The sequence below is a fragment of the Hyperolius riggenbachi genome, chromosome 1, assembly GCF_040937935.1.
Source record: "Hyperolius riggenbachi isolate aHypRig1 chromosome 1, aHypRig1.pri, whole genome shotgun sequence".
Lineage (NCBI taxonomy): Eukaryota > Metazoa > Chordata > Amphibia > Anura > Hyperoliidae > Hyperolius > Hyperolius riggenbachi.
This window is the reverse complement of record NC_090646.1, coordinates 438,547,240-438,574,805: the sequence shown is the minus strand read 5'-3', so window position 1 is coordinate 438,574,805 and position 27,566 is coordinate 438,547,240. Positions and strand designations below refer to the sequence as shown.

The 27,566-nt window shown below is 42.0% G+C and overlaps 1 protein-coding gene across 4 annotated transcripts in view; it reads left to right on the top strand.

Annotated features, from left to right (window-relative positions):
* SHC3 (SHC adaptor protein 3) overlaps positions 1–27,566 on the top strand; it is a 152,673-nt gene that overhangs the window by 92,546 nt on the left and 32,561 nt on the right. For all 4 annotated transcript variants that reach the window (XM_068237784.1, XM_068237764.1, XM_068237773.1 and 1 more), the window contains 2 exons: positions 5,230–5,293; positions 26,664–26,783. In XM_068237784.1, coding sequence (XP_068093885.1) covers positions 5,230–5,293; positions 26,664–26,783 — 184 coding nt within the window. The remainder of the gene's footprint in view (positions 1–5,229; positions 5,294–26,663; positions 26,784–27,566) is intronic.

Genomic DNA, 27,566 nt, shown 5'->3' with positions numbered 1-27,566 from the left:
GCTTGTGGCATTATGCATGTTACATGCTACTGATAGGACACATGCTAATCCAGCGGAGCCTATACAATGCCAAGTGTGACTACAAAGAATCCTGCATGTCTTGTAAACACCTGTGAATTTTACTGAAATAATTGAACAAAACAGAGGCGCCAGCAAGGATAAAATAATTAAAAACCGTTTAAAAGGAGGGATGTAGGTGGACTCACCTCCCTCAGGTAAAGACCAGCCAATGAGCCGTCAATAAACAACAATGTTTTTTATTGGGGATTCTCCAGGTACATGCAACGCGTTTCACGGGCAAACATCCCGTTTCATCAGGCAATCGAGATCGGAGAAACAGTGGGGAAAATAAGGGAGCAAACAAAACAAGGGGACTAAGCCAGAGGACACTTTAACAGAATCGACAAACATACACTTAAATCATCAAATAAATAAATGTTAAACATATCAATATATACATGATAAAAACCATTTGAATCTAGATATGTAGCTTGGCTGAGGGAGGTGAGTCCACCTACATCCCTCCTTTTAAACGGTTTTTAAATTATTTTATCCTTGCTGGCGCCTCTGTTTTGTTCAATTATTTCAATGATTAAGTCCACCCTGAGTGGAGGGGTGTATCCCCATTCTTTTTTCTTGTCTACAGAGAGCGACATTTTAAAGTGGGGTCAGGTCATAATTCTCCCCACTTGCCATTCCAGTGGTTACCTTTTTGGTAACCCAACTTTGTGAGTATATTAACTATCGATTTATATTTACTCCTTTTCATACTGACATACTGCACCATATTGGGCTCTCGGTCTCTTTTTTATGTGTTTCTTTTTTTTGTGTTTCTTTAAAAGCCACCTGTGAATTTTAATTAGCTGTAATCTTTGCACGTTCTAAATAAAGCAAATTTATATGATGCAAACCAGTACCCAACACTAAAGCATGCTGATGAAACGGTTCTCTGTTGTGTTGCTGTGGGTTCATATACATGACTGCAATTGTACAAACATGTATTTACTCATTTTTCAGCAATTTCACTATGGTTTCTATGATCCAAGCATGGATTGTTAATATTTGGCATGTAGTGACAGATATTCTTTCTCAGGTCATCCTGCTATTTTCATGTTTATAAATTATGTCTCTCTGATCACTATAAACTCATGCACTCAAAGCATCAAAAGCACAAGAAAGGAGCTGATGGAGTTCAGATCTCAAGAACGTTGACCTTAAATTACAGTTCAGATCAAATCACAGAAGCACTTAAAAATACATGAATTTGCTATTGATGTATAAATAGCAAAGAAGCACAAATACATAAAGACAATTAGCAGGGTTCATAGCAATGATTATATCTGAAATCTACGAGATGTAAACAGGTTATTTCTCGATAAGCTGGATATTATTTATTTCCCACAGTGGCAGATTTGTATTCTCCTGGAACCTTTTAAAAAGCATTTATAAAATAAACCGTTCTTGTACAAGATCTTGTTCTCAGAACTAAAATAATACACCATGCCCTGAGCTAAACTTGAATGTAATCAGCAAGCCTGGCTTTTTAAGCTACACCCAGTAGGTAGTGTTGTCGCCCAAACAGATTATTGGGGATTGATTCAGGCAGCAGATTTCCATACAAGCACTGTACAGACACGCTGGTCAAATCTTCTCCATAGCTTTGAGTTGATAGATGATTTGTGATGGTCATGTCTAGGAGAACTCGTTAAGAAGCATGTGATTTGTTTGATCAGCTGATAGATTTACAAAGCTCTGATTTGCTGTGATCATGAGTCATGACTAGCAAATCAGAGACTTACATATCTATCACCTGACCAAACTGATCACATGCTACTCCATGAGTTCTCCTAGACATAATCATCACTACTGATGATTGATAGGAGAAAGTGGTAGAAACATTCCTTATATTTTTCCGGATACCCTGAAAAGCAAATCCTTCTAAAATACATTAGTTGCCAATGGATTAAATACAAATTTAGGAAAAATAAAGCATTATTAACATTGAATAACTTAAACCGATTGAAAAACTTTTTTTGCAATGATGTACTGTTTTTTAGATGACTTTTCATGGATGCATTTGCTATTCTTTAATCATTTTAATTATCTTTACAAGAAAATATTTACAGACATCCAAGACGCAACATGAAAAGAAAACATAGTTGAAAAAAAACAATTTGAAGTTGGTTTGCCACTGGTCCAAATCAAGGTAAACCACAATCAACAGTGACGACATTCATAGAAGACATTTTTCACTATTGGTGGAGCTATACTGGTTGCCTGGAGATGAAGCTGATCCTGGTCCTGAAGCTGGCAGAGATGCAAGCCATATTATCCAATTTTGAATGTGGAGGTTTCTGTATTGTTCTTGAAAAGGCTAAGAAAGCAATGATGTACGATACTTATCAAGAGAATGTTGCTGTTTATAATATTTTGATTTGTTTTCATGTAAAGAATGATATCTTTGAAACATTGTAAATAGAGTTTTATTAAATAAATGAACAAATCTATTTTGTATGAATTTTCTTTGCTGTATCAGAAATATATCTACTTTTTTCACATGTTCCCTTGACAAAAATATCTTGAGTCTGTACCAGTGCCCATGATGACATTTGGATTGCGACCAGCGCTGTTTTGTTTTGGTTTCTTTTAACATACTTTGTATTAGATGTTGTTTACTGGAACGTTTGTGTGTGTGTGTGTATATATGTATATATATTTACACTACCCACGCTTAGGTACGTTTCTAGGGGCAGGCCGGGCAGGTGCAGTGCAAGAGTTGGGAGCAGAATGGGCAAGAAGGTGGGAAAAAGTAAATCTAGCAAAGAGCACAGCACAAGAGAGCAGATTGTGTGTGTCCTTCTTTGCCCCGGATAATAAGTTACATATGTTCCACTGGGCTCTCTGCATGATGGGGGAGCGGGGGTGTCTGGCTATCTGGCTACCGTATACTGGAGGCACCTACCTATGCTGGGGGGGAGGCTGTGTCTGGCTACCTTATACTGGGGGCAACCACTTATACTGTGGGGGGGAGAGCTGTGTCTGGCTACCTTAGTAATTGCACGGTGCAACACAAATGTGCAAGTCTGTAAGAAGCCTGAAAGTCATTGAAAAATGTGACAAAAAAACCCAAGCGAAGCCCTAACTGAAATACAATATTATAATAAATATAAAGTACAATAGTCGATAATAATCAAGTCGTAAATATAATAAAGAAGAGACGATTACAGCAGTCACCTTACTCCACTTCACCACATGCAATCTTAGGACACTGCACTCCGCATCCAAATGTTTCCTCTCAAAGATGCTGTAGGATGACCCTATAGGCAGGCAGGAGGTTCAGCAAAAATAAGGCAAGGAGCAGACATTACAGTAGATTGAGTCACAAGAACAACTCCCACATACAGAACTAGCTGTAGTACTACAGTACTGGTGATTATTGCTTCCCACACTGTGTTGACTCTTTAGTGAGACAATTTGCACACACACACACGTGATTTCTCACATGGATGGACAGTCCCACTCCCATTGGCTTGAAACCTTAGGCCATGATGCCATGCTCTCACACAGAACCGTCTCCTGGTGGTTCCTAAAACTAGCCACTCCCCCAGTGGTGCCTAATGGCCCATACTCACGGGCTACAATTGTCGCCGCAACACGCGGCACGCGCGTGTTGCGGCGACAGGTCGCCCGTGAGTATGCGCCGTTGCACAGGCGCGCACCCCGAACTGTCGCTCGTCGCTGATGTCGCCAGGCGATTGAACTGCTCAATCGCCTGGCGACAGTTGCCGCCGCAATTCCGCCGCAACTGTCACTAGTCCGCGTGAGTACGCGGACTAGCGACAGCAACCTCCATTGAGGAATACGGAGCTTCCAGCGGGGGAGGAGGAACGTCGGCGACAGCTTCCGTCGCGCTGCTGGTCCCTCTTCCGCGTGTGTACGCGGAGGGACCTGGTGAGGAGCTGTCGCCGGCCTGTCGCCCACACGCTCACGTGTGCTGGCGACAGGCCCAAAAAGTTGCCCGTAAGTATGGGCCATTACCCTAACCACCCCCAAGGCGATGCCTAACCCTAACCATCCCCTCGGAGGTGCCTAAACCCCTGGTGGTGCCTAACCCTAAACATCACCCTGGTGGTGTCTAACCCTAACCACTCCCCCCGCAGAAACACCCTTTTACACATAGAAATCATAATATATTTGATAACGTAAAGTCTGTACATACAAAGGAAATAACATGACAAAAACTATAACGTTGCAAGCTTCTAAAACGATAACATACTTCAAAAACTTCAATGTTCTAATGTTGTTAACCATATTTATCAGGCGCCCTTTTTTCTGCGATAATTGCATTAAAATCGATGGCAAGGCCCTTTTTGTCTGCTAGCCACCGGTGCCCTTTTTTCCTGCTACCCTATGTACCAGCTACTGGACCCAGGCAGGTAAGTGACCATGACAATTAGTTAAAAAATGAATCCACGAATCACTAAAAGTAAAACTGTGTTCAGAATTTATGTTGGGGTTGTGTTTCATGCAGGAATCTTTTAAAGTGAGCATCTATGCAGTATATTTGCTTTCTCACATTTCCAGCATGCCTCTGTCCTTCTCCAACATATTTTAAAGGACACCTGAATTTAGGGAAGGCTTTCCTTTTAAACAATCCAAATTGCTGGGCTGTCCGGCTGATCCCCTGCCTCTAGAAAATACGTTTAGCCACAGACCCTGAACAAGCATGCAGATCAGATATTTCTGACTGAAGTCTGACTGGATTAGTTGCATGCTTGTTTCAGGTGCTTGATTCAGACGCCTCTGCAGCTAAAGAGATCATCAGGTCTGCCAGGCACATGGTATTGCTTAAAAGAAAATACTGGTAAATATAGCAGCCTCCATATCCTTCTCAAAGGAGTCCTTTAAGCTAAAATACCAATAGAATATTTGCACAAGAAACTGCTATTTGAAAATTGAAATACAGTTGCCGAAACATCATCTGCATTACTAATGAGACATGTTCTTGCAGTACCTTATGCTGTCTGACCTTGCCTAGTGGTCTGATATGGAGGAGTAAAAAAGACAGCAGTTACATTGCCATGCTTTAAGATACTTTTTTAAAGGTACTTTAACAGTGTATATTTTTAAAAATGTTTCTATCCTGTAATGTTTCCTAAAGAACTAGGTGCATATTTATGTTAAAAACAAGACATTATTATAGCCTCGGTTTTTTTTGTTTTCTTCTAGGGAAGCCTTTAGCAGGGTATGTGAAGCTGTTCCTGGTACCAAAGGAGTCTTCAAGAAAAGAAAAGTATGTTTACTATTTTTAATTAATTTTCTCCAGTTTCTTTGTACATCCGATTTGCTAAAAGTGAGTTATATGACAGGTTTTACAATGCATATACTGAAGCATCAATGGCATACAGTAAAACAACTTGGACTGTAAGTAACTTGGTTTGCAAACGTTTCATAAGACAAGAAAATATTTTTATAAATCTTGACTTGATAAGCAAGAAACTTCTTGTGATACTAGCACAGGACATATACGCATGTCACATTATCATCACTGAGCTCATGGTTCTTCTTACTTTGATGCTGCAGGATTGTACTTAAAGGGAGTCTGAAGCGAATACAAAAAAACAAACAGATACTCAGGAGGGGAAAGGCTGTGGGTCCTTCCCATTCCTCCTACAGTCCCTGTGTTCCACCACTGGCTCCCGCATTAGCAGTCTCCGACCGATGCTTTCTCTTCCACTGCGGGAGGCTTCAGCAGTCTTCGGGTGCCTGAGTGCTGCCGGGCTGCTCTGTACTGTGCATGCACGAGCATGCATTCATGCACATGTGTGAGTGTGCGAGTATGCAAGCTTGCTCATGCGCAGTACGGAGTGACCTGTCTTCAGAAGAACTTAGGCTCCTGAAGACTGCCGAGGCCTCACAGAACAAACTGCGAATGCGTAGGCCAAAGTAGATCTGGTTCAAATGTTGTTGATTACTTCTGGTCACGGTATATTATTATTATTATTTTTTATTTATATAGCGCCAACATATTCTGCAGCGCTTTACAAAGCACAAAAAGACGTCAAGGGGAACATAGATACACTAAGAAAATGTACAACAGAGTTCCAAGCAGCACAAATATTGTGACAAAAACAGTAAACATTAGGAGGATGACCCTGCCCTTGCGAGCTTACAATCTAATGGGTAGTTGGGGACACACTAGGTAAGGGGGTGGAGGATGGATGAGGCAGTTACCCTTTGCCTCTGATTACTTTGTGTCAGATAAGTAAATAAGGGCTATAGAATGTTATAAGCTTGTCTGAAAAGGTGTGTTTTAAGAGTGCGTTTGAAGATGTCCAGGTTTGGAGCATGATGTACAGGCTGTGGAAGAGAGTTCCAGATAAGGGATGATGCTCGTGTAAAGTCTTGGATGCGAGCATGAGAGGAGGTGATCAGCTTAGAGGCCAGGAGAATTTCTTGGGAGGTGCGGAGGTTGCGGGAGGGACAATATCTTGAGATTAGTGATGAGATGTATGGAGGGCACAACTCATGGAGGGCTTTGTATGTTAGAGTCAGGAGTTTGAACTGGATCCTCTGGGTAATGGGTAACCAGTGGAGAGAACGGCTCAGTGGGGCTGCATCGGCAGAGCGTGTGGAGAGGTGATTGAGGCGGGCCGCTGAATTTAGAAGGGATTGGAGAGGTGCTAGCCTTTTTTTTGGTAGACCACAGAGCGGGGTGTTGCAGTAGTCTAGGCGGGAGATGATTAAGGCATGTACAAGCATTTTGGTGGTGTGAGGAACAGAACGGATACAGAATATATTTTTGAGCTGGAAATAGCAGGTGGTGGTTAATGAGGCAATGTGAGGTTTAAAGGAGAGCTCTGAGTCAAGTATAACCCCCAAGCAGCGGGCCTTAGTGGTTGAGGTTATTGGGGTGTTGACTACCATTATGGTTGCAATTGGTGGGGGTGTAGATAGCAATGGAAAAATCACAATTTCCATTTTACTCATGTTGAGTTTGAGGAAGCTGGAGGACATAAATGCATAAACGGCATGTAGACAGTTGGGGACTCTAGATAGTAGTGATGACAGATCAGGAACTGAGAGATTTGGGTGTCATCCGCATAGAGGTGATACTGGAAGCCAAAAGAGTTAATTAGTTGTCCCAGGCCACAAGTGTAGCCGGGGAAAGAAGTGGCCCAAGTACAGAGCCTTGAGGAACACCAACAGACAGAAGGCGTGGGGAGGAATTGGTGTTAGAGAAGGACACAGTGTAAGAGCGTCCAGAGAGATAAGAGGAGATACAGGAATGTGCTTGCTGTGATTCCTAAAGATGACAGTGTCTGCAGAAGCAGAGCATGATCAACTGTGTCAAAGGCAGAGGAAAGGTCAAGGAGTATTAGAATGGAGAACTGGCCTTTGGATTTAGCTACCAGTAGGTCATTAGCAACTTTCGTGAGGACAGTTTCAGTGGAATGGTGTGTGCGGAATCCAGATTGAAAGGGGTCAAGTAAGGAGTTGGTAGAGAGAAAGGCAGACAATTCTGAATGGATGTGATGTTCCAGCAGTTTAGAAGCAAAGGGGAGGAGCGAGACAGGACGGTAATTGGATAGAGAAGTTGGATCAGGAGAGTGGTTTTTGATAAGTGGTGTGATGATAGCTTATTTGAATAAGGAAGGAAAAGTGCGAGTGGAGATAGAAAGATTGAATAGCGTTGTTAGAGCGGGATTAAGGGAGGAGGAAAGCTGGGGGATTAGATGAGAGGGAATGGTGTCAAGGGCACAGGTAGTGAGATGTGCTTTGGAGATTAGTGAGGAAAGACACTGTTCAGTGAGTTTGGTGAAAGAGATTAGAGTGGGAGAGTGGTCTTGTGGATCGGGGGGGGGGGGGGGGGGGGGGTAGGCAGTTAGTAGTGGGCGAGGGTGCAGGCGGACAGAAGGAATCTACAGGTGATGGTTGAGCTGGTAAAAGTGGTTGCATGTTGAAGCTATTACGTATTGCATCAATCTTGCTTGTAAAGTATGATGCAAAGTCGTCAGCTGACAGACATGTGGTAAGGGGAGGAGGTGAGGGACAAAGTAGGGAGTTAAAGGTGTTGAACAATTGTTTTGGGTTGTGGGACTGTGAGGAAATGAGCGAGGAGAAAAAAGACTGCTTAGCAGAGGTGAGGGCATCCCTGAGCTCCAGCATAGTTTGTTTGTAGTGGTGGAAGTCCTCTACAGCAGTGCTCTTTCTCCAGCACCTTTCTGCCACCCTGGAGCGCCTTTTCAGCTGTTTGATTTGTTCGGTGAGCCAGGGCTGCCTGTTAGTTAGGCGGGGGCAGGTGGTGGTGAGTGGGGCAGCTGAATTCATGGCAGAGGAGACTACACTAAATAAGTAACTGGATGCTGCCTCCGGGTCAGTGTAGGATGACAGAGTACTTAGAGGTTGCAAGGCCTCAGTCAGGGTATTCAGATCCAGGTTGTGGTAATTCCTGCGCATGACCATATTGTGTAGTGTTGGAGGAGTTGACGGTAGAGAAGAATTGTTTGGGAAGGTAAGAAGGTTGTGGTCTGAGAGGGGAAGCGGAGTGTTATTGAAGCTTGAAATAGAACAGAGGCGGGTAAAGACAAGGTCAAGAGTGTGGCCGTCTTTGTGGGCGGAAATGGAGGACCATTGGGCGAGGTCAAACGAGGAGGTGAGAGAGAGCAGTTTGGTGGCAGTAGGGCAGTTAGTGTCTATGGGTATATTAAAATCACAATGATGATAGAGGGTATATCAGTGGAGAGCGTCTGGAGAAGCAATGCTGAAAAGTGATCAAAGAAAGTAGAGGCTGGACCGGGCGGGCGGGGCGGTAGATAACAGCAATCTGAATGTGGTATGGAGAGTAGAGATGGACAGCATGAACTTCAAAGGATGAGAGTGAGAGTGCGGGCAGTGGTGTGAGTGGCTTAAAGGAGCAGTGTTCAGAGAGGAGGATCCCCCTATACTGAAACAGACTGCAGGGAGATGGAGCTTCTCAGGGGGCAACTGAGGCAGCGGTCCTGGTCTGGATTACATTGAAGATAGTATGTAAGGCCTGATTTCCTTTAAGTCTTGTATTAACAGTAGATGGTTCTCAGCCAAAGCAGCCGGTCAGGGCTGCTTCTGCCAAGAATCAGCATGTTTACAGTGGCCAGAATTCCTGCCAATGTTTTGGTAAACGATCTGCAGAGCATGGTCCTCCTGTTCACTATGCCCGTTCTGTACCTCTTCATTGTGTGCCACACCACTGGCCCTCCTCCCCTTTCCATAGCAACAGAAGGTGTCCCTGGTTTGGAGGCTACTAATACCTCTGTACAGTATTGGGTCCAAAACTGTCACCCATGAGATTGAGTCCCGATCCCTCTCGGTGATGGAAATTTAACATGCGAAAAATTTTTTAGTGACCTTATAATTAAATGGACAAATATTTATTCCTGATTTATCAAATCTGATAAGGTATGGCAAATAAGCGTGTTAACAAACCCAAAGATGTGTGCGCAGGGGCTGCTACAGCCACAGGGGCTGCTCTCTTCTAGTTACACATTGCTAAAATCTCTAGTGTGACCGAATGGAATTTATGCTTGTGTAAAATATGACAGGGTTACTATAAGCTGGATACTCCAAATTTGTCTCACTTTCTGTCCTGATGTGAAATGTTTAAGGGAGAGGAAGAGAAGAGACTCTCCCAAAAAGGAACTAATAAAATAGTAAAAAAAAATGCACAAACTGTAACCAACCCCTGTGGTTGCCATACAGAGACTAATCTAACTGAACAACTAATCTGAATAGTCTAATAAATAAATCACATTGACACAAATTAAATCAAGCAACATGGCAGACTTAAAATCATCTACTGTATCTAAAATGCCTGCATAATCTACTAATCAAGCAACATATTAGATTACATCAGTTCTATGGATGCAGGGCCCACCTATGGGATTATGGTGGTTTATGCAAAGTCTGTACTTACATTTCTTTTTGTACAGTAGCTCATTAACTAATACACTACATTTACAATTTACCAGAAGGAAATTATCTGCAATATACCCCTTGAGTTGCAGTGTTAAATCTTTGCTGGGCTCTATCATATTACCAGTGTACTATTAAAGTGGATCCGAGATAAAAAACTAACTATAACAAGTAACTTGTCTATATATCTTATCTAAAGTCTAGTTAGTTTACACAGCAAATCTAGCTGCAAACAGCTTCAACAGTTTATGATTATTTATTCCTGTGATACAATTACAGCAGCTATGTTTTGTTTGTCACATTACACACAGCCAAGTTGATAGCATCTCCAGCCCTCAGCCTGTGACAAATTCAGTCCCCTCTCCTCCTCCCTCCTCCCCTCTGCCTCTGAAATCTCTGGCTAGTAACCTCCTCCTCCTCCTGCCCAGACTGAGCTCCCATAAGCCCTTGCTACAGTGCCAAGGCACTCTGAAAAAGCTGTGAGTGAGGCTTGTTTAGTTTATAGGGAATTAGCGTTTATTAAAGTTTATCTCGGATCCACTTTAAGTACCGCTCTGTCCACTGCATTGCATCTCCTGTGGTCCCCCTCTCATTTGTCTGTATTCATGGTTCCCTGCTGAGATTGCACGTGTGCACATATCAAAGGCTGTGGGTGTATGTACAGGGTTTATGGAAATAAGTGGAGTGAATTGACAACAGTTATTTAATTTGTCGCTGTTTGTGGCTGAAAGGCTTTTGAGCCTTGTGGCTGGATAGTGTAATGGTTAAGGTCTCTGCCTCTGACACAGAGGCAACCTGGCTTCAAATCTCAACTCTTCCTGTTCAGTAAGCCAGCACCTGTTCAGTAAGGAGACCTTGGGCTAGACTCCCTAACACTGCTACAGCCTACTGAGCGCACCCTAGTGGCTGTTGCTTAAGCACTTTGAGTCTGCCAGGAGAAAAGCGCAAATTAATCTTATTAGTCTTGTCTTTTATAGATTTCTGTTTGTTCATTTAGATCAGGGGTCCCCAAACGGTTTTAGTCAAGGGCCGGGTCAACATACTTTAGACTGCTGGGGGGGCCGGAGTGTACATAAAATGATGTAGAAAAACATTACATTGAACCTAGGTAGTGTAAACAATGCCTGAAACACCATCCCCCACACGCAAAGCAATCAGTGTTCAAAATACATATTTTCAAAAGTCCCCCCAAAACAACCCCCTTTCCCAAGTAATTGCAAGGACTGCAAATTATCCACGCCTACACACGCGCGCGCACACACTGCTTTTATATCACCTCAAACCACACAACCCCCCCCCCCCCCCCCCCACCACCACCACTAAACCACAATGTTTTTGCACACCAAACAGTGAAGCATACCCAGGTGACAACCTGCCATACAATTGGACAGCAGTGCCACCTGATGCGGAATTGGATTGGAAGCCATTGAATTACTTCTTGCTGGCTTCCATGTGGAAACGTGGTTCCAGCGCTGCATCTATAAGTAATACATTTTGTGTGTGGAGGGCCAGTAAAAAAGCCTCAGGGGGCCGCATTCGGCCCGCGGGCCTTAGTTTGAGGACCACTGATTTAGATCATTTCATGTATGACCACCATAACTCATCACTCTATCCAAAAGTTCAATTGAAAAAAAAATTAAAATTGCCTTTATAAAATTTACCAGGCATGGTGACAAATGCTTTCAGGTTTCATATAATACTTTTAATGCTATTTCTCACATTTTTACCTCAGCAGTGAATGTGATGCATAAAACAGTAAAACGTGTTACTCTGTAAAACTGAGTTTATTTATCCAGTGTCTGTATAGACCATACCTCATCATACCAAATGTATTGCTTGCACTGCTGACTGTTTCCTTCAGGACACAGAAGTACACTCTTCTTTTTTGTGTATAAATAGTGATATAACAATATCTTTGGCACAGAACGCTTTCCCTGAAGGGACATCTGGTAAGACTTGCATAACTTAGAGCTGATGAAGCCTGGCATGATTTTGAGTGTGAAATGTGACTCATATTATGCAAACGGAGGAGGAATTCATATATTTTATGGTAGTGGTATGGCTTCTTTTGCACTTGTGAAGATGCTGATAAAAATAGCAGATTCCTGCAACATTGTTATGGCATTGACACTGATCTTAATGGTTCTGCTGGTTGTGATCTATAGCTGCATCTTCAGTTAGAGAAACCCAGTGCAGTTATACAGTTATTACAGTACATACAATGTACTGAAAGCAAGCCTGTGTCACAAATGTGTTTAAAGGACCTCTGTCACGAAAATCTTAAAATTTAAAATACATGTTAACATATACAAATAAGAAGTCCGTTTCTTCCGGAGTTAAATGAGCCATAAATGACTTTTCTCCTATGTTGCTGTCACTTACAGTAAATAGTAGAAATCTGACATTACCGACTTTACCGTTTTGGACTAGCCCATTTTCTCATAGGGTGTTCTTAGGGTTTTCTTTATTTTTAAAAGCACTTAGTGAATGGCAGTTGCTCCGTCCAACTGCCAAAAACGTGTACGGTGAGCAGGGAGGCTGGCCAGCATAATTGCATAAATCTTTTTCAGGGAGTGTCTTTATAAAGAATAAAAGCCATGCTGAGAATCCCCCATGAAGAGATGGACTAGCCCAAAACTTGTCGGTAATGTCAGATTTCTACGATTTACTGTAAGTGACAGCAACATAGGAGAAAAGCAATTTATAGCTCATTTACCTCCGGAAGAAACATACTTTCCTATTTGTATGGGTTTTAAATTTTAAGATTTTCACGACAGTTCCTCTTTAAAGAGGAACTATAGTCAAAATAACATAATGAATATTTGAATATATGAATAAATATATTTTTTACAATATTCATTTATAAATTACTTAGTCAGTGTTTGCCCATTATAAAATATTTTCTGAGTGAATTAAAGCAACAATGAAGCCAGACATGGAACAGTCATAAGATGGCAACTTGTATAATGTTCTCATATGTTTGCCTTAATTCACAGGCTTTGAACACTTAATAGGTTCCGTGCTGCCTAAACTGAAATTTATTTGAAAACTGATACATTGAAAATGTGTATGCTTAATCTCTGTCTAAATTCTTAGATATGTCAGAAAGTCCAGCACAGAGATGTTACTATTGGTGCCCTGAGACTTGCCTTGCTTGTCTGAGGAATTACTCCTGACAGCAGCAGAAAACCTCCCCATGTCTGCTATATTCTCTGTTTTGTAAAGGTGCCCATCATGTGGGATTCTCAGAGTTTTCTTTATCTTCAAAAGCACTTAGTGAACGGCAGTTGCTCAATCCAACAGCCAAAATAGTGTGCAAGCGGGTAGGGGGGCTGGTCAGCATCTTTGTATAGATCCTTTTTATAGAGTGCTTTTGTAAAGAATAAATGATAAACCCCATGAGCTAATGGACTAGTCCAAAAATCTGTCTGATTTTTACTGCCTACATTAGTGACAGCCACATAAGAGAACAGTAATTTAACCACTTCCTAACTGAAGGGTTTTACCCCCTGACCACCAGAGCAATTTTCACCTTTCAGCGCTCCTTCCATTCATTCGTCTATAATTTTATCATTACTTATCGCAATGAAATGAACTATATCTTGTTTTTTTTGCCACCAATTAGGCTTTCTTTAGGTGGGACATTATGCCAAGAATAATTTTATTCTAAATGTGTTTTAATGGAAAAATAGGAAAAAATGTGGTAAAAAATTTATTATTTTTCAGTTTTCGGCCGTTATAGTTTTTAAATAATGCATGCTACTGTAATTAAAACCCATTAAATGTATATGCCTATTTATCCCGGTTATAAAACCGTTTAAATTATGTCCCTATCACAATGTTTGCCGCCAATATTTTAGTTGGAAATAAAGGTGCATTTTTTTCAGTTTTGCGTCCATCCCTAATTACAAGCCCATAGTTTATAAAGTAACAGTGTTATACCCTCTTGACATAAATATTTAAAAAGTTCAGTCCCTAAGGTAACTATTTATGTATTTTTTTTAAATTGTAAATTTTTTATTTTTTTTTTAATTACAAAAAAAAAAATTGGGGAGTGTGGGAAGTAAGGAGTTAATTTTTTGTGTAAAACAAGTTTATTTGTGTGTAAAAAATGGTTAGGGTGTAGTTTTACTATTTGGCCACAAGATGGCAACATTACCAATTTGTTTCATGCAACCTGCAAGCGTCCTTCCGGACGCTTGCAGGAAGTAGAAAGAGGCTGGGACTTTTTTTTCACAATGATCGCGCTGCTCAGCCGAGCAGCAGCAGATCATTGCGGGGCTGAGATCAACGAACGGGAATGGATTTTCCCGTTCGTTGATCTCTGGGCGAGCGGGCGGCGGCGTGTTTACTAGCGGCGGGCGGCGTGTTTACGAGCGGGAGCACGGACAGCGGCGGGAGTGCGCAGAGTACGGATTTCTCCGTCCCTGGGGGTGAAAGGATGGAAAAAGGGGCGGAGAAATCCATACGCGCGGGGGTAAAGTGGTTAAAGTGCATTTTACTATGGAAGAAATGTATTTCTTATGTGTGTACACATGTATTTCAATTTAATTAATTAAAACAATCATACAGTTGATTGTGATAATATGATCTATTATTTTATTAGTTTATTTTTAAACAAATTCTTATTAACAAAGCTTTATAAGTTAGCAATAAGTTTACAACATTAACTTGTGATCTCATTTTTCACCTTGTTTATATTATGTTATTTACTTTCTTGTATTTGAAACATTTTCAAATAAAACAAATTACCAAAATAATTTGTTAAATCAATTAAAATTTTTGAATATAGAATCTTTGTCATCGGTTACTACTAACCCTGGACCCAATTAATAAAATGTGTCTAAATATCCTAATTCACGGCTCATGAAGTAGGATTGTTTTTTTCCTGTGTGCGATAAGACCGTATCTTTTCTTTTAAGAATTTGTGTGTGTGTGGGGGGGGGGGGGAATTCCAAAAGTCCTCCTGCGCTCCCGCGCCCGATTGCATGCGATCTCCCGGTCCGCGGATCATTACCCCAGGAATCAATGAATCGGGACATGGTGCCCGATCATTGATCCCTTTCCCCAGCAGAAAAAGCGACGCCTTCCCTCGGAAGCCTCGCCTTTTCTGCGTCTTGCGACCCCCTACGCCCCTCTAAGTGTACATGTTACGCTTATAGTGACATCATGTAAACAAACTCAAGTAAAACTACATCTACATGTAAAAAAAATATATAATAAACACATATTTACATAAAAAAATTACTATTTACATCCCACCCTGCCAAAAATACCCAAATAAAATGTTTCATAAAAAAAAATTACAATAAAAAAAACATGTAAATATTAACCTAAGGGTCTAAACTTTTTAAATATCCATGTAAAGATGAAATATTTCTATTTTTTTTTTTATTATAAGCTTGTAAATAGTGATGGATGCAAAACAGAAAAAAATGCACTTTTATTTCCAAATAAAATATTGTCGCCATACATAGGGACATAATTTAAATGGTGTAATACCCGGGACTATTAGGCAAATACAATATGTGGGTTTTAATTATGGAGGCATGTATTATTTTAAAACTATAATGGCTGAAAACTGAGAAATAATACATTTTTTCTGTTTTCTTTTCTTATTCTTCCTGTTAAAATGCATTTACAGTAAAGTAGCTCTTAGCAAAATGTACCACCCAAAGAAAGCCTAATTGGTTGCGGAAAAAACAAGATATAGATCAGTCCATTGTGATAAGTAGTGATAAAGTTATAGGCTAATGAATGGGAGGTGAACATTGCTCGGATGCATAAAGTGAAAATGACTGAATGTTGAAGTGGTTAAACAAACCTGTTTTAAAATAAATAGCTAGGAGCTCCCTCACAACTAGCTAGGAGCTCCTCAGAGTTCCCCTGCTGTAGGCTGCAGTCCTCTCAGTCTAGTTTATGACCAACCCCCTCATACAGACAGAATGATAATATAGCATCATGCAACAGCAGCACCTCCCTTGCATCCTTATATTAGCTCTATCAACTCAGTTGTTTAAGATCCGGTGGCTATATATATTTCCAAACCTAGCTTTATTAAGGCAGATATATGAAGACAGGAATATTCACATACCAATATACAGTCATATAATCAAGTTTGAGAAAGCTTTCCTGGTTTGAACAATAAATATAACAACACACAGTTAAACAGTGCTGCAAAAACCAATACCATATCAAGTATTCGAAGAGCATGGTAACAAAATAGGAAAAATACTGTATATACTCGAATATAAGTCGATCCTCTTAAGCTGTAATTTTTTAATGACACAAGGTTATAGGATAGGAACGGGAAGACGGTCCACCTCCAACAGTATCTCCATTTAGCAGCCTACTACAGTTGAGTTCTGTGGGAGGATATCCAAGGTGACCAGATTCTGTCAAATTTTGTAAGCACCACTCTGCATTGATACACAGCCCGTTGAAGAGGCAGTACCAAGTTCACTGCTCTAATCCATTCACTATATGTGGGAACCATTCAGGATCTAATGAGCAGTTTACAAGCAATATGCATTACCTTGAGAATAAATTGCTTACAGTATTTACTAATCAGGGAAATATGCACAGTAAACACAGTCTTGAATCACAAACTACTGGGCAGCCCATATGATTATTTAAGAATTGAACAACCTGCTACAGTGGCCAAATATTTAAAAGAATATTTAGAAGAAGCCTTATTTCAGATTAATTTGGCAACATTTGGGCACTTTGTTTAATAAGTTATTAGATGGTAACTTTCAGTCTAAACTTGGCGATGACCTTAACCTATTTTGGTTCCTGGACGTAGAAGCTACGTCCAGGAACCATGCGCGCCACCACGCGCTCCCGCTGCTGATCGCGCGTGCACGCGCGCTCCCGGCCCGCGGTTCATTAGCCAGGCAATCAGTGAATCGGGCTATGGTGCCCGATCACTGATTGCTCTCCCCCGCTGAAAAAGCGACAGCTTCTCTTGGAAGCTGTGCTTTTTCTGGCTGTTCCCTCCCCGATGCATCACTCTAAGCGTGTGTTACGCTTAGAGTGACGTCATGTAAACAAACTCATGGCCAACTCTTGTGGCCAAAAAGTAATACTACAACTGAAAGTAAAAAAAAAAAAAAAATTAACACACATTTACATTATAAATTTATTGTTTACCTCCCACCCTCCCAAAACTACCCAAATAAAATGTTTACTATAAAGAAAAAAAACCATTACAATAAAAAAAACAACAACATGTAAATATTTACCTAAGGGTCTAAACTTTTTAAATATCAATGTAAAGATGAAATATTTCTCTATTTTTTTTTATTTTAAACTTGTAAATAGTGATAGATGCAAAATGGAAAAAATGCACCTTTATTTCCAAATAAAATATTGTCGCCATACATTGTGATAGGGACATAATTTTAACGGTGTAATAACCGGGACATATGGGCAAATACAATACGTGAGTTTTAATTATGGAGGCATGTATTATTTTAAAACTATAATGGCTGAAAACTAAGAAATAATGAATTTTTCCATTTTTTCTTATTCTTCCTGGTAAAATGCATTTACAGTAAAGCGGCTCTTAGAAAAATGTGCCCCCCAAAGAAAGCCTAATTGGTGGCGGAAAAAACAAGATATAGATCAGTTCATTGTGATAAGTAGTGATAAAGTTATAGGCTAATGAATGGGAGGTGAACATTTCTCACGTGAAAACGACGGAACGCGAATGGGTTAAAGAGAACCCGAGGTGGGTTTGAAGAATATTATCTGCATACAGAGGCTGGATCTGCCTATACAGCCCAGCCTCTGTTGCTGTCCCAAACCCCCCTAAGGTCCCCCTGCATTCTGCAATCCCTCATAAATCACAGCCACGCTGCTGACAAACAGCTTGTCAGAGCTGGCTGTGTTTATTTCTATAGTGTCAGTCTGCTGCTCTCCCCGCCTCCTGCAGAACTCTAGTCCCCGCCTGCATCCCTTCCCTCCCTGCTGATTGGAGGGAAGGGACGGGGGCAGGGACCGGAACTATGCAGGAGGCGGGGGAACAGCTGAGACTGACACTACAGATGTAAACACAGCCTCACAGCACGGCTGTGATTTATGAGGGATTGCAGAGTGCAGGGGACCTTAGGGGGGTTTGGGATAGCAACAGAGGCTGGGCTGTATAGGCAGATCCAGCCTCTGTATGCAGATAACATTCTTTAAACACACCTCGGGTTCTCTTTAAGGCTAGGTTCACAGTGGTCAGCTGCACAATGCATATGCTATAATGACTGTGAACTGCAATGGAGAGTGGTCATAGACTTTGATACAAAGCCTGAATACAGCTAGTTAGAATAACGCGATCAGTTACAACGCAGTACTGTGAATAGGCCCATAGAATTGTATGGACAATGAGCTTACTTGCAGAATTATTACACAACGCAACTGAGCTCTGTGAACAAACCCTTAACTTCACTTACCCTGTCCTGATTTTCTATGCTTCCTGCAGTAGCTTACACGTTCTGTTGCATTGTGTTTAATCCATCTCTTACAATATATTCCTTTTCCTCTGTACTGTATCCTTTTCCATTACCAAGGTCCGTGTCTGGTCACCAGCCTTGATGGTGGAAATGAAGAAAAACAGCTCTATTATTCTGACTGCTAGTAGAAACATACAAATAAAGTCTCATAACTGACAGCCCATTGGTCTTTCTACCAGCTACCATTTCTAGATGCTAGAAAAAACAGGAACCATTTTCTTTATTTTCACCAGTTGTGAATGGAAGTGACTGACTGCAGTAGGGTAATGCAATATACCTTTTAGTTGCAAGCACCCAGGAAATTCAGACTTATTGACTCTTTTGTTTATTTGCTGTAAAGAAATGTGAAAATTAGTAAAACATTAAAGATATCCCCACATTTCTTTACAAACATTGGAGGAATATTATTTCTAATGGTAATGGTATCCCTATTCACCTGTGTAGTGTTTTCACAGTAGTGTCTCCCTCATTGCCTTTACTTCAGAAAGACTTTGCTTTCTTGGGACTTTCTTATACCAAATCATGTTTTTGGGGGTTTATTTTCTGTAAGGCTTGGTGGTGTATTCTCCACAGTCAGCATGCAACGCATGAGCTGGCGTGGAGGAGGTACACACACCAGCACAAGGAAACAGGCTATCCCTAGTATAGTGGAGGGGAGGACTGACTCCAATAGGAGATTGTGGCGCACAGAGCCGGTGCAGATCTGACAGCCACAAACAATGCTTTCGTTATAACGTCTCAGCGCAAAGTAGCGCTGAGCGCATTAAACAGAACTGAGGAGATCAGGACAGGTAGACAGAATGAACGCTTGCTAGCTAGCGGCTACTTAGCGACAGCAAGCGTCCAAAACCAGACAGACTGGAATGAGGCAGCCAATGCGATGCGGCAATGGCGTGCCTCACAAAGACAGGACAGGATAGTCAGAAAATAGCAGGATTAAGATAGATGAACGTAACACAGATAAATATACAATAAGTATGTTTTCCTAGCGTATTACAATTACAGCTATCAATGAAACTATTTGTAACGTCTGACTAACATATGTATATATCGGCAATGAACCGATATATGACATAAGCAGGAACGCTGACTAGGACTGGAGTAATACAGGGAACAGGACTCAGAAGGATTCGCTATCTCTTCGCAGAGATGAACGCAATCCACAAACAGGACCAGGAACAGGATAACTACCTCAGCACGGGTGTTCACGGTACGCGCAAACTACCAAAACGTGCTGGAAAACTGACTAACTGAACACAGGAAATAAACAGTTCGTGTACGTATATATCAGCGACACTGATATATCAACGTAACACAAATACAAGGAAAATAATAAACGTGCTGGTATGCATATATATTGGCAATGAACCAATATATGATGCAAAGACCAGCAAAGAATCTCCACAACAAGAAACACGATCGGGGGCTAAAGCGACAGCAAGGCAGGCTTAAGCTGAAGCTATGAAAACCCAAGGAAACCCTGCAGGAAGCAGATCTTTATACTGAGGTCATCCAATGGGAGCAGACATGCAGATTCCCACACAGGTGAATGATAATCAGTCACAAGCTGACAGCAGGGAAAGACAGACAAAGCTATGCAGCTTGCATGGAAATAGATCAGAACTGCCTGAGCTGCAGCACTACTTCCAGCAATAGCTGCTGCAGCAGCGATCATTACAGTACCCCCGCCTTTAAAAGCGGATTCCAGACGCTTTTCAAAACTGAAATTCTCAACAAAACAGTCTGACTGATAATTCATGATGACTGGGACAGCCCGGCAACACCGAATTCCAGAATCAGTCCCCACAAGACTGGACCCATCAGAACCAGAACCTACAGAACCATGCCCATCAGTACTACAAGCCCCAGTGTGACACCCATCAGAACCATGATTTCCAGAAGAAAGCCCTCCGAAATTCCCTGAGCGATACCCACTGCCTTCCAGGAACCGTTCAGAAACGCCAAAGCCTTTGCAATGCCCACCGGTACTGTCTTTACCAACACAAAACCCACTGTTGAACCAGTCCAAGGCACCAGGACAAGTTTTCTCAGAGACCTCCCAGAACACCTCGAAGCTCCAAAGAGATCCCCATAGGTCAGAATGCCCCTTAGGCTCACATGGAGAACTATCAAGAACCCCTATGGAACCTAGGGCAATTCCCGAGTCAGGGCCACAAGGACAAACATCAATATCAGGGCTTTCAGGGACCAGAACCATCTCTGGGCATGCAGGCAGACTGGCAACATCAGAACGTGTTCCCACTAAGGAAGCATCAGAGCACGCTAACACCTTAGACACACTTGGGCATTCTGGCACACAAAGAACATCTGGGCACACCGGCACAAGAGAAACCTCTGGGCATGTCAAGGAACTGTGAGCCTCAGGGTCAGCCAAGATGGGACCAAAACCAGGACCGGCCAAAAAAAAATCATCATGACTAGACTTCGCAACTACTGGATTTTTACACGAGAATGCAGGATCAGACTTAGATGTCGCTGATTCCAGCAAAGTCAGTAACAAATCAGATTCAGGGGCACTAACAAGACAGGACAAATCTTCTGATGTATGCACTGAACCAGATAGGGACTCCACAACTACCTCTGGACTGGACAGAGACTCATTTAATACACTGGATTGGAGCTCATGAGGCGCTGCAGAACAAGTCAGTATTGCAGCAGCCCCCACTGGACTAGGCAAAACTGAGGAATTCCCTGAACAGGAAGGGGACTCTGGAACCTCTGCCACAGCGGCCAGAGAACCAGAATCTTTCAGGATACAAGGCAGGGTTTCAGGAATGCTTACTAAATCAGACTGAAATTCTGAGACTTCTGTTATTTTGACCAGAGAATCAGAATTATCCATGTTACAGGGCAAGACTTCTGAAACATGCAGAGGACAGGGCTGGAGTTCCTCGGCTGTTACAACACTGGAGAGGGACTCAACAACATTGGTTAAATCAGACTGTGTACAGGGCAAGGTATCTGACACACTTGCTGACGAGGACAATATTTCAATGGCTTCTGCTTTGCTGGGCAGAAATTCATCAAGTTTTATTAGAGCAGACTGTAGTTCCAAAACAGCTGCTAGACAAGTGAATATTACTGCAACACCAACTGAGGTAAGCAGTGCCTCAGACCCTTCTGCTAGAGGGTTTGAAATATCCAAAGTACTGGGTGAAGCATAAGACTCTGCGACCACAGCTTCACTGGACAGGATCACTGAACAGTCCATATTGCAGGGCAAAACCATGGAAGCACCTGCTGGACAGCATAATGATTCTGTGACCTGAGTTTCATTGGAGAGATCTACAGCACAATTCATGGTACAGGGCAAATTTATTGGAACATTTTCTGAACAAGGTAATAATTCTGCGATTTCAGATTCACAGAGCAGATGCTCTGAGCTATTCACGAAACTAGAGCGAGGTGTAGAAACAGGAAGATCAAGACACAATGTTTGCGCATCTGAATCACCATTCAATTGTAAAATTGGAAAATTCAGATGCTGGGGTTCTGAGATTTCTGGACAGGATTGCTGGGACTCGGAAACTGATGTAGTGCATCTATTGGCATCTGCTGGATCAGACAGGAGTTGAACTTTATTAACACGGGTGATTTCTGCAGAAGTGTTTGCAGAGACAGGCAAGATTTTTCTGGTGTCTGTTTCACTGAACAAAGACTCATGAGTACTGGCTAGGCTGGACTCAGAAGTCAGCAGGACCACTGGATTCTCTGCTGAGAAATTTGTGCAGGGCAAAGTTAAGAAAGTATCAGTGGCTTCTGTTTTACTGGGAAGTAACACTGAGTTATCCATGGTACAGGGTGGAGTTACAGGAACATTCACAAGACATGGCAGGGACTCAGTAACTGGAGAAGTGGGACAGTCTCCAATTGACAGTGTGTCTTCCCTGGTATCAACTGATTGAATCGCATAAAAATCATCCAAAATCTTTTTCCACACATCGATCAATGGAGCCACAAAGTCATACCCACACACACACCAGTTTTTATTAGGTTATAGGCAGACTTAATGCATGCATTCAATACTAATTCACCTTTTGCACTGTAAAATTGACAAAATGAACTTGAATCATTCTTCCATTCATTGACCAGAGCTTCCATCTCTCCTTTCTCAAATGGAGGATTCCAAGCATACTTAACAGGCAGATCACAGTTTGCAGATATGATTGTGGCAGGGACATATATTGGGTTAATTAGCAGGTGATTGGCAGATTCCTTATTCTTAAGAATCTCTAATACCTGTAGCAAGTGTTTAACTGTAGTGTATGCAAACTTTCCTTGCTTCACAAATAAGTTGATTTGTTCAATACTCTGTATTATCTCCTCATAATCATACTCAGATAATTCTTTTAAACAAAAATCTTTATTTTCCCTAGCCAAGTGAAGAAAGTTCATTAGTAGTTTCATAAGTCCATTTAACTCCCCTGAAAGACAATTGCATTTCATTATCTGTTAATGGCAGAATCTCATTATAGGTCTCAGTCGCTAAGGATAACGACTCTGCAGATTGGACACGTTTTTTAGAACGTTTGCGTTTTGCCTTTGACCTTGCGGTTTTTGATGATTTATTCAAAGCTGCAGGAAAATTATCAGTAACACTTTCTGCTTGCTGCTCATTCTTGCAAGCAATTGAAGGAGCAGCTGATTGGCCTGCTGCCAGGAGTTCATTAAGAGGAAAAGGCAATGGATCTATGCGCAACCAGTTATGGATCACAAACGCTAGAAATTCCAGCGGTCTCTCATTCAAATCGGAATGATTGAGAACATCACATGCCCACTGAAGCAATTGCCCTTTAAACAAAATATAACTTAGTTGGAGTGCCCAGGTTGAAACAGGAGTCGCTTGGAGATCGGGATTGGCCAGGAACCTGGCACATTCAGAGAAAAACTCATTTTCTGTTTCAGAGCTAAGTTCTTCAAATTTCTTAAAGGAACAGGAACCATAATTAACAGTGTCATACTTTCTGGGAATCCCCCCCACAATGGGGATTGGTAATGGGGTTTTCATAATGTAAGGCTTGGTGGTGTATTCTCCACAGTCAGCATGCAACGCATGAGCTGGCGTGGAGGAGGTACACACACCAGCACAAGGAAACAGGCTATCCCTAGTATAGTGGAGGGGAGGACTGACTCCAATAGGAGATTGTGGCGCACAGAGCCGGTGCAGATCTGACAGCCACAAACAATGCTTTCGTTATAACGTCTCAGCGCAAAGTAGCGCTGAGCGCATTAAACAGAACTGAGGAGATCAGGACAGGTAGACAGAATGAACGCTTGCTAGCTAGCGGCTACTTAGCGACAGCAAGCGTCCAAAACCAGACAGACTGGAATGAGGCAGCCAATGCGATGCGGCGATGGCGTGCCTCACAAAGACAGGACAGGATAGTCAGAAAATAGCAGGATTAAGATAGATGAACGTAACACAGATAAATATACAATAAGTATGTTTTCCTAGCGTATTACAATTACAGCTATCAATGAAACTATTTGTAACGTCTGACTAACATATGTATATATCGGCAATGAACCGATATATGACATAAGCAGGAACGCTGACTAGGACTGGAGTAATACAGGGAACAGGACTCAGAAGGATTCGCTATCTCTTCGCAGAGATGAACGCAATCCACAAACAGGACCAGGAACAGGATAACTACCTCAGCACGGGTGTTCACGGTACGCGCAAACTACCAAAACGTGCTGGAAAACTGACTAACTGAACACAGGAAATAAACAGTTCGTGTACGTATATATCAGCGACACTGATATATCAACGTAACACAAATACAAGGAAAATAATAAACGTGCTGGTATGCATATATATTGGCAATGAACCAATATATGATGCAAAGACCAGCAAAGAATCTCCACAACAAGAAACACGATCGGGGGCTAAAGCGACAGCAAGGCAGGCTTAAGCTGAAGCTATGAAAACCCAAGGAAACCCTGCAGGAAGCAGATCTTTATACTGAGGTCATCCAATGGGAGCAGACATGCAGATTCCCACACAGGTGAATGATAATCAGTCACAAGCTGACAGCAGGGAAAGACAGACAAAGCTATGCAGCTTGCATGGAAATAGATCAGAACTGCCTGAGCTGCAGCACTACTTCCAGCAATAGCTGCTGCAGCAGCGATCATTACATTTTCATTTTCAATTCTTGTATTGCACAATGTTTCTATTCTCTTTTGTTGCGCAGGTCCAAATGTTTGAAATGTTACTAACAGCAAATCAAAAATGTACCTATATTTTTCATAAAACAATCATAATTAAATGTTTTAAAGAGGAACTCCAGTGAAAATAATGTAATAGAAAAGTGCTTCATTTTTACAATAATTATGTATAAATGATTTAGTCAGTGTTTGCCCATTGTAAAATCTTAAATCTCTGATTTACATTATGACATTTATTACATGGTGACATTTTTACTGTTGGCAAGTGATGTAGCTGCTGCATGCTTATTTGGCAGTTGGAAACAGCTGTAAACAGCTATTTCCCACAATGCAACAAGGTTCACAGACAGGAAACTGCCAGGAGTACCACGGTCCCCAGAGTTTCTTGTGGGAGGGGTTTCACCACAATATCAGTCATACAGCGCCCCCTGATGGTCTGTTTGTGAAAAGGAATAGATTTCTCATGGAAAAGGGGGTATCAGCTACTGATTGGGATAAAGTTCCATTCTTGGGCGGAGTTTCTCTTTAACATTTCGTAAGCTATTTTTAAACTATTTCCAATTAAATAGGGGTTAGATGGTTTGCAATTGAATCGTATGGTTTTTATTTTTGTTTTGTTTTGTTTTTTTACACTTTAAACAGTGTCTCATCTAGTCCATCTGCTCATTGGCTATTTTAAGGCATAACAATAATTAAGCTGCCGGGAGATTTGGACGCCGGGTAAGACTGAAAAATTGGTCACTCTGCTCAGTCCAACTGCCAAAAATAGAGTGTAAGCGAGTAGGGAGGCTGGCTAGCATGGAGTGCTTTTGTTAAGAATATAGGAAATATTGAGAATCTCCATAAGGAGCAGGACTAGTCCAAAACCTGTTAGATATGTTAGATCTTTACTACCTACTGTAAGTGACAGCAACATAGGAGAAAAGTAATTTACATTGCATAGAGGTCCTTTAAATCATATGTAATGAAAATGGTCATTTCTAGAGATGATCAATAAAAATCTTGCTTAACCATTTAAGGACCAGCGGTCTCTGGGCACTTAAAGACCAGAGACCTCTGGTCCAATCCCGACGGAATCCCGACGAATCGCCGCACATACCCGTCGCAACCGCCGTCATCGCCGCTCGCCGAGACCCCCAGGATATAGACTCTACCGTCTGTATGACGGCAGAGTCATGTGAGCCGGTCAGGAGTCGCTTTCATTGGCTCCTGACCCTGTTTTTCAATGTAAGCCAATGGCAACGGCTTACATTGAAAGACAGGGCCAGGAGCCAATGAAATCGCCTCCTCACCGGCTCACATGACTCTGCCGTCATAGAGACAGGCAGAGCCTGTGAGATGCGGTGAGAATCGTCGGGTTTGAGCGGCGGAAACGGCGGATGCGCGCTGCGGACAGTGATTGAGATCTACGCCCTGCCAGCCAGGAGCCCACCAATACAGGGCGTAGATCTCAATCACTGCGGTCCTTAACTGGTTAATGTAAATTTTATTGCACATTGCATGTAGCTTGGATTTGTCTAATCCAAACTGGCAGGAACTACATGTGATAAGCTCAGTTCTACACTACATGCAATTACATCCAAATCTGCATAAACTCAGAAAACTAGCATCTCATTATCATCTCTAGTTGTTATTATAAAACTTGAGTCCTTGTTGATCTAAAATTGCAGTCATATTGACTAAAGGATTATAATATCTAATGTGAACTGACTTTGTAAATTGGTGAATCTGTGTTTGACCACCCCTCAAGAGAGGTAAATGGTACTTTAAGGCTGCATTTCCATTATTGTGATTTCTGTCCATTCAACTGCAAGCAAGTTTGGATGCGATATTACAGCCCATTGAAATCAGCAGGCTGCATCCAAATTTGCACATTCCACAAAGTGCCAGCATCGCGTCTCCCAGACACATTCTGGCAGAAGTGGAAACTCAGCCTAAGAGACCAGACATGCATAGAATATACAGAATTTTATTCACTCTCATCCTCATTTAAGTTTATTTATTTCTCTTCAGTCTTCAAATAAGATCCTGTCTAGTATCCTGGGAAAGTGCAATCTACAGTTTGCGGGAATGAGCATAACGCTAAACATCTCTACAACCAGTCTTAATATGATGACACCGGACTCAAAGCAGGTAAGGTCAACCTGTATTTGAATGCTGGCTACCTGTTGTCTTGAAAATAAAAAAAAAACAAAAAAAACCATAAAAACTAAATAACATAAACAGTAAGCTGTTTTTTCAGTTTTTAATTTCCGATTGTTTGTTCGGTGGATGTAAGGAATGATACATTAAAGGAATACTTAAGTCAAAAAAAAAAATGACATTTACTCACCTGGGGCATCCCTCAGCACCCCGAAGCTGGATGGTGCCCTCGCAGCCCCGCTCCGATCGTCCTGTCCCCGCCGGCGGCTACTTCCGGTTCGGCGACAGCCGCCGACAGGCTGGGAACGCGGCTGATTTTCCGCGTTCCCAGCCGCTGCTATCACTCTCTATGCTGCTATAGCGTATATATATATATATATACGCTATAGCAGCATAGAGAGTGATAGCAGCGGCTGGGAACGCGGAAAATCAGCCGCGTTCCCAGCCTGTCGGCGGCTGTCGCCGAACCGGAAGTAGCCGCCGGCGGGGACAGGACGATCGGAGCGGGGCTGCGAGGGCACCATCCAGCTTCGGGGTGCTGAGGGATGCCCCAGGTGAGTAAATGTCATTTTTTTTTTTTGACTTAAGTATTCCTTTAAAGGGAACCTAAACTGAGAAGGATACGGATTTTTCCTTTTAAAATAACACCAGTTGCCTGACTCTCCTGCTGATCCCGTGTCTCTAATACTTTTAGCCACAGCCCCTCAACAAGCATGCAGATCTGGTGCTCTGCCTGAAGTCAGACTGGATTAGGCCCGGTTCACATTAGCGGTT